General features: G+C 41.9%; 1 protein-coding gene across 1 annotated transcript in view; it reads left to right on the forward strand.

The window, feature by feature from the left end:
- LOC143925287 (taste receptor type 2 member 9-like) overlaps positions 1 to 5836 on the forward strand; it is a 35910-nt gene extending 30074 nt beyond the window's left edge. Inside the window, exon 2 of the mRNA XM_077449871.1 lies at positions 4909 to 5836. Coding sequence (XP_077305997.1) covers positions 4909 to 5836 — 928 coding nt within the window. The remainder of the gene's footprint in view (positions 1 to 4908) is intronic.
- Positions 5837 to 8724: the final 2888 nt, after the last annotated feature.

Here is an 8724-nt window from a genome sequence, read left to right on the forward strand (position 1 = left end):
TTGTTTCTTTACTCTCACGGTTATAGTTTCTTCACACTTCCGTGTCATTCACAGGTGTTTTTTCTATGATTTTTTTTCTATGGTTGTTCACTCTTTTTGGTTTCATAGTGTGCTGATCTATCTGGGAATCCATACACAAGTTTCCCTATTTATACACTATTCTGGTGGGACCTGTGTTCTCCATTTATAGACCAGATAGTACCCAATTAGTGTATTTTATATACACTTATACATATAAAAACTTTTTTATTACCTCTATATTTTGTCCTACTGCAGGGTGTCGCCCTTGACCCTGGGCTGTCCACGTCTATACTCCCCTCCAACCTACACACAGGAGGTGGAATTAGAGATGTGATCCCTCGCAAGCCATCCCGTTTGTTGGATTCCGTTTCCCTGCCCTCCTTTGATGGTAGGACACAGCGACCTATACCAGCTAGATGAGCTGTGGCACATCAATGAATGATTGATATGGGGGATGTGTCTGAGCATATTCCTGTCTTTCAAAGAGGATCTCCACCGTGGATTGTACAGGTATTCACCTGTGATATATAGTAACCGATATTTGTACAATATCACTATATCAGACATTCACTATGTCTATAGTAGGTTACCTTCAATATATCATAATGTATGGATATATATTTATGTTTGTCCTCTCTTTTACAATAGATAAACCTTCTGAAGAAGACCCCTGAGTGGGTCGAAACGCGTAAAGGATTACTTTTATCTATGTTTTACTGTGTATACAGATGTAATAGGGTTCATATGATGTAATTTCCCTGTCTATACATGTACCATTATTCACCAAGTGGAGCTCAATTTCCTGACCACCGTGTCACCCATTTAATTCTTTTATCAATAAATAATTGTATTACAAACTTTCCGCGTCATCTCAGTAGTTATTCCTACTGTGTATATATATATCAGCCCTCACAGGTAATATATGCTGTTAAAAACCCCACCCAGGGGATATCTTTTTGTTTTTTCTTTACTTATTAGGAGTGACCAGCGCCCTCTGACCCTTTATTGGGGTGTTACTGCCTTTTTTCTTTTTTCTAGCTATAAGTGACCCTGAGATATCTTGCCCCAAATTTCAGGTCGCAAAATGTAATTCTCTGCTGCGGAAAAGTGCTTGACATTTTGTGACCCGATTTTGGGGCCACGTATCTCGGGGTCACTTTGTGCTAGAAACCCCAAATTTGGAGATTTTGTAGTGCTAGTTCTATTGTGTGTGCATACCAAATTTGGGGTTTCAAGTGGCCCCGAGATACGTGGTTCCAAAGTCAAGCACTTTTCTGCAGCAGAGAATGACATTTTGCAACCCGAATTTGCGGCCACATTTCTCGGTGTCACTTATAGCTAGAAACACCAAATTTGGTATACAAACACAATAGTACTAACACTACAACATCTCCGAATTTAGGGTTTCTAGCACCACGTGACCCCGAAATACGTGGCCCCAAAGTCAAGCACTTTTCTGCAGCAGAGAATGACATTTTGTGACCCGAATTTGGGGCCACATATCTCGGTGTCACTTATAGCTAGAAATCCCAAATTTGGTGTGCAAACACAATAGTACTAACACTACAACATATCCAAATTTGGGGTTTCTAGCCCCAAGTGACCCCAAGATACATGGCCCTAAATTCGGGTCACAAAATATTTTCAAATCCGGTTGAAATAGTTTCGAATGCGGTTAAAATCATTTCGAATTATGTTGAAATCATTTCGAATCCGGCAGAAATATTTTCGAATTTTGTAGAAATATTTTCGAATGCGACCGATTTTTTGAATTCGGTAGAAAATGAAACGAAATCCGAAAACAAATTTAACGAATATAACCAAACAAAATGAATGAATTAATGAATTAAAACTAAACTAAACTAAACAAATTTTTTCCTTTTGCACATGTCTAATGGATGCCATTTTTGCCCAGTCTCTTTCTTATTATTGAATCATGAATACTGACCTTACCGGAGGTAAATGAGGCCTGCAGTTCTTTAAATTTTGTTCTGGGTTCTTTTTATGACCTCCTGGATGAGTAGTCATCACAGAGTAATTTTTGTAGGCCGGCCACATCTGGGAAGGTTCACCACTGCTCCAAGTTATCTACATTTGTGTATAATGGCTCTCACCGTGGTCCTCTGGAGTTCCAAAGCCTTAGAAATGTATTTGAAACCCTTCCTGGACATGTACATTACTTTGTTTATAATCTGTTCTTTTTTTTTTATTTTATTTTTTTTAGATTGTAGCATGATGTGTGGCTTTTTGTGATCTGTTAACGTGCTTCATTTTGTCAGACAGCTTCTGATTATGTGATTTCTTGATTCAACAGGTCTGGCAGTAATCAGGCTTAGGTGTGGCAAATGAAAATTTAGCTTGGTTTTCCAAAAAATTATGGTTAATCACGAGTAGAACATTTTAGTGGTTCAACATCGCAAACACCAAATAAGTAAGGCACCACATCCCTGAGAGTTGAAACATAAATAAAGAACAAGAAGGGGGCGATAGGGATTTTAACGGTGCGGGCGTTAGCTAGATCATAGTAGACATTATAGAACTGATTACAAAATTGTATTACAAATGTTTATTAAATTCAAAATTAAAATTCATTTACAATTATTAATGAAGTGTAAAAACAAACGGTGGACAGTACAAAACAGTGGATATTCTCATTAAACACACATTATCCCAACATGTTTCGCAGAGATATTTGCTTCTTCAGGGGATGTGTGAGTATTTCAAAGAGATCTTTTACCACTACAAAGGTGGTATTATAGGGAAATTTGTCCACCTCAACAATCACCCACAGCCATGCTGGATCGCAGGGGGCTAAAAAAACCGGCCACGAAATCAATTGAAAAAATTGTTGAGATATAGGCGATCGCTTATGTTTTATGCTCGAAAAAAACTCATATACCAAAAAGGGACATCAGGTGAACAGAAATGGTAAATGGTCAAATCCTAAGGATAAGCGTCACCCCTGGCTAAGGATAGCCAATGAAAATTTTACTTGGTTTTCCAAAAAATTATGGTTAATCACAGTTCATTCATGATTCAGCATGGGAGGGGGCAATTACTTTTTCACACAGGACCAGGCAGGTTTGAACAGCTTTTTTCCCCCTAATAAATGAAATAATAATTTAGAAACTGCATCTTGGATTTTCTCGGGTTATCTTTGTGTAATATTCAAATTTGTTTGATGATCTGAATCATTTAAGTGTGAGAAATATGCAAGAAAAATAAAAAAATAAATCGGCATGCTTTGAAGACCACTTACATAAAGATGTTGCACATACATTTGATTCAATATGCGCTTAATAGCTATGTCCCCACTTTTTGAAGAGGATCTCTGTCCGTGGTTGAGGTCCTAAGGAAGCACAAATGTGAAACGCGTCAACCTCTCGACACAGTAGCAACAGAGTTTTATTGTTACAAATACCAATTTGATCTTATTGACTTGAGCCAATGTTTGTGGTTGTATCACAATGTGGTAAACATGTTTTATACTTTTTTTGTAATAAAGACAATTATTTAGAAATATGTTGTGATCATTCTTTACTGGTACCGGTATAGTCCGCTCAACCTGTTCTATAAAAGTTTCCACATATGTAAGGATGAGGTACCTATATAGCCCATATCATTTTATGTAAATGTCCTTGTATATTGTTGGAGTCAACCATATATGGAGACTCCGAGCTACCACTTCAACGTTACATAGTCCGCTGTTGTAACCACCTGGATGCTTCTATTGCTAAACTCTATGTAGAAAGGAAGTGGATGCAAAAAGGCTTACTGTCAGGGAAATGGCTGAAGAACTGGCAAACTTACCAGCACTCATCATGGCTGCTTCAGGCACACACCCGTTCACATGTGCACAATGGCGTGAACGTGAAAACACGCAAATGAGCGATGGCGCGAACGGGCGCATGCAGATGCGTGTGCACAACATGACAGATGCTGATGCCCTCTGGCTATATTAAACCTACTACTGACACCTGCAAATGTCTGGGTTACCATCAGCTCCCCCGTATTTCCTTGTGCCTCTGTGTATTCGGATTCTTGGACCCCCCCCGCTACTGACCCAACTTGTTGTGTCTCGCTTACCCTGCTCTCTTGGCTTGACCCTTGGCTTGCACCCTGACTCTGCACCTGTCTGCTCCATTGTGTTTGAGTTTTTGCTATTACCAATCTCACCGTGTATGACCCCGGCTTGTTCCAGTTTTGCTATGTGAACCTTCCTTGGACTGATCTGCTGCGTATGACCCCTGGCCATGGTTTGCTCCACTGCCACATACATCTGTCATCATCCAAGCACGTCTGCCTTACAGCGCATCTTGGCTGTTACAGCTATTCTCCGGTGATCGGCTCATCAAACTTCAATGACCGGCAAAACCGTGCTTCGTTGGGCACTGCATTCCCTGTCCGGCTTCCAGGGGTGCGTTGCACTGAACCGCAAGAGGAGCCCCCCCAGCACCTCAAGCTTCCCACCAGACACTTCAGGAGATCAACAGCACTGAGATGTAACAATGGATAAAAAAGAAATGGGGAAAACAAGTAATTTATTTAAAAAAAAACTGCAATTATTTATGTGTTATTCAGTACATATACCCTAATGGGCCTCCATGTTTGTTGTTGCCCTAGAAACAGGGCAGATGTTCTTATAGACAAAACAGCATTTTTTTTTTGGTAGAATGTGATTTATTTCTGTAGAATGTTCCTGAGCTCACCGGTACAAACCAAACACGGATCAGATGAAGCGAGTGATTTCCTATGAAACCCGATGAGATGTTTTCTGCCTATCAAACCCGGCAACCGGATCCTGGAGAGATTTGCATTCCGTGATACGTCGTCTCTGAGTCTCTTCTGACAGATTTCACTTTATATCTGTACTATTATTTTATCCAGCTTATCCCTGCAGAAGGAGAACCCAACAAACACTCTTCATTCTTCTGAGATGATCACAGCCATAGATCTGTTCTTGCTCGTGTTCTCACTTCTCACCGGTCTATCCGGGACAATGCTCAACTCTTTACTTCTGACGTTGTATTTGTTACAGTGGAAAAAGAGCAGAAACTCTGCTGTCTGCGACCAAATCCAAATGTCTATAGCGCTCACCAATATTATCCTGCAGGTCTGCCTGTCTTTCGATGGCGTGCTGAGCACTCATGAGATGTCCTTCAACCTTGGTAAGAATCTATTTATTTTAATGCTTACCCTACAGTTCATTCTCTTATATGCCAGTACCTGGAACACCGCTTGGCTCTCCATATTCTACTATGTCCGATTGGTGAACTTTTCCCACCCTTATCTTCTGAGGATGAAAGCCGTGTTCCTGTCTTCTGTTCCTCAGCTCATCGTGGGGTCAGTTCTTGGCTCAATCATCATCAATTTGCCTTGTGTTTGGTTGGCAGAAGTCGAACGTATACAAAACATAACTTTGATAACCAATTATTATGATGCTGCAATAAATTTCAGTTTCTCCATGTTTAACTCGTTCTTTGGATGTATTCTTCCTATCACTATGACTTGTCTCTGCATCGGTCAATGTGTCACATCACTGCTGAGACACGTCTGGAGGATGAACCTCAGTGAATCTCACATAACGTCCTCTCAGCTCCAGGGACACATCCGGGCCACCAGGATCATAATCATGAGACTCGTCCTGGACTTGACTTATTACATTTTATTTATGGTGGTTTCATTCATCTCATCCCAAAATGTTTTTTTTACATTTAGTATCTGGGTAATTGTCCTGACGATTCCAACTGTTCAAAGTCTAATTTTAATCCACGGAAACCCAAAACTGAAAAATAAACTATGTAGATTTATGTAGTTTATTTAACTGAAGTGAACTTGTTACATTTATAAATAATGTTTGGCTTAAATTCTGTATTTACGTAGAAAAGGTAATGAGCGGCAACTACAATGAGATCACCGGGACCAGACGTGAAGGGATCTTCTCCACCATGGAGACCACGATTGCAAAAAAAATAAAAAAATCTTAAGCCCTTGTACACACGGTCGGAAAATCCGTCGGAATGTGTCCTATCGGACCGTGTCGTCGGAATAATCCGACTGTGTGTGGTCTGCATCGGACTGATTCCGTCCGAATCTCCGTCGGACCCAATTTTCCAACATGTTGGAAATATTTTCCGACCAACTGGGCCGGTCGGACATACTCCGATCATCTGTAGAGAATTTTGATCGGACCAAGTGCCACGCATGCTCAGATCAAATTCCTACATCAAAGCTATTGTCTACTAGTCCCATCGTAACAAAATTACGTCATCACGTTCTGAATGATCGGATTTTTCGACAACTTAGTCCGACCGTGTATATGCAACCGTTTCAGACAAGATCCGACGGGCAAAATCCGACGGAGAAAATCTGACGGATTTGGTTGGCAGAATGTCTGACCGTGTGTACAGGGGCTTAGAAGGTTAGAACCTCTGTCTTGTTTATAGTGAGTTCTGTGTCCTTGTTGGGGAGATCCAACCTCATGTCCCCGAAACCAAGTTTTATGGGTTCCATTCCCCAGTGTGAAATATATTTTGGCTGCAACTCATCAACTAATTCACAGAAATGTGAACATTTTGTTGCCAAATAAATTGAAAAAGCAATTTTAAAATCTGTAAATAAAAGTGTATGCTTTAAAATTACGAGGATAGAAAATGTTATGTGAGAGTCACCTAGTTACAGGTTACTGTTAGCTATGGTCACTATGGGTTACAGCATTGTGTATTACATCATCGGTGTGCTTTGCATGGCCTTACTATAGAAATTAGAAAGAAAATCATTATTAGATATTCAATATCCGTAACCTCCAAATACAGGATGGTATGTACAATGTCCAGGCTGTAAAAGGCTCTAAGCCACCGTACACACGGTCGGACATTCCGACCACAAAATGTCCGACCACAAAAAAAGTCCGATTTTTTCAGACGGATTTTGTCCGAAACTGGTGTTGTATACACACGGTCGGACAAAGGTGGTGGAAAATCCGATCGTTCGGAACGTGAGGACGTTCATTCGTTACGATGGGACTACGTTCAGGCTAGTAGCCAATAGCTTTGGTCTAGGAATTTGATCTGAGCATGCGTGGCACTTTGTCCGATCGGAATTCTCTACAAACGATCGGATCATGTCGTTGGAAATTTTTATATCCAGCTCTCAATCTTTGTTGGTCGGACATTCCGATGGAAAAAAGTCCAACACGGTCGGATTATCAGTCGGAATGTCCGACCGTGTGTACGGGGGCTGATTGTAGAATTGTATATAATATATATTATAATGTCTCTGTGAGTTCTCACTTAGTACAGCTCTAATTATTATTGTAATTATTATTAATATTAGTAGTAGTACTATTACAGCAAAATAATAACTACTATAAGTATATACCAGAGCTTAAATAGGAAACTTTTAAAATTGAAATTGTGTGAACCTTCTATAAACAATAAAGTAATCATACAGCATGTCCCGGTCTTTGTGTTTTCTTCCGTATTTATCCAACCAACAGCCCAATACCCACAGACCCTGGACAGGTGATGGTGGGTGAAGGTTTATACAGTTGGACTATTCTAACTCGGTCTGAATCGGTGTTCAGATCCATGCACTTCAGTTCCTGTGCAGATCAAAAAAAGGGTCCCGTACATTCTTGATGCGATGCGATTTCAGCCATACAAACTGTCACATGTGATGTGCATGTAGCATTCCCCAATAGGGGCCGCTGAGTGACGTGGCCCACCTGTCACCCTGCTCAGTCCGGTCTTTGCAAATGCTCATTATAGGCAGGGGCCCTTTAAGTGTAGGGAAATTCCTGTGCTAGTTGTCCTACATGTGGCTTTAGATCCCAGTCAGCCCTCTTCAGGCCCTGCCAGCCCTCCTAGCTGCAGCTGCCTGACTCCACTGCCCATGACAACACAGTGCACATCCCCGTCCACACCCAAGCCTCAGCCCAAGGTCACCCCACCCCCCCCCAGACTGGGGAGCTCCCTCAAAGGCCCGATAACTAGCACTCCATCTCCAGCTCTTCCACTTGATTAACTCCTCATCAGCTGGGCTGACCCTGGGTATTTAGGGAGGCCTGCCACCCTGCCAATCCAGGTTCAGGATCTGAATGACAGCTGCAGCGTGGTCGCATAACTCTGGGAGGGTGTACTATGACATCCTCACAGAATCCCGCTCTCTCACGAGAACCCGAGAACGTCCGTGACTGCCGGGTCCTGCATCACGGATCAGAGTGTGGGGCCAATCAGCTCTGTGTGTGTCTATGGACACACACATAGTAGACTCGGGAGCAAGCATTAACAAGTTCTCCGCAAGCGGCTTGACATTAGGGCACTTGGTGGGGAGGGGCAGCCAGCAGGGAGCCCAAGAAGGGCAGGATTGGAGCTACTCTGTTCAAAACCAGAACAGGTAAGGAAAACATGTTTGTTATTAAAAAAAAAAAAGTAAATGCAATTGCTTTAACCACTTGCCAACCGCGCTATAGCCGAATGATGACTGTAGCGTGGTCGGATAACTCTGGGAGGGCATACTATGACGTCCTCACAGAATCCCGCTCTCATGCGCCCCCTGGGGCACACACCTGAGAACATCCATGACTGCCGGGTCCTGCATCACGGTAAATGGTAAACAGCCACTGACAGCCGCCGTTTACATCATATCTGGTTACTCTCTTCCCTCTCTGTACAGATCTGTACAGTGTGAGAGGAGAGGGGA

Source organism: Lithobates pipiens, unplaced genomic scaffold (assembly GCF_037356315.1).
Source record: "Lithobates pipiens isolate NorthernLeopardFrog02 unplaced genomic scaffold, aLitPip1_a1.2 Scaffold_22, whole genome shotgun sequence".
NCBI classification, from domain to species: Eukaryota; Metazoa; Chordata; class Amphibia; order Anura; family Ranidae; genus Lithobates; species Lithobates pipiens.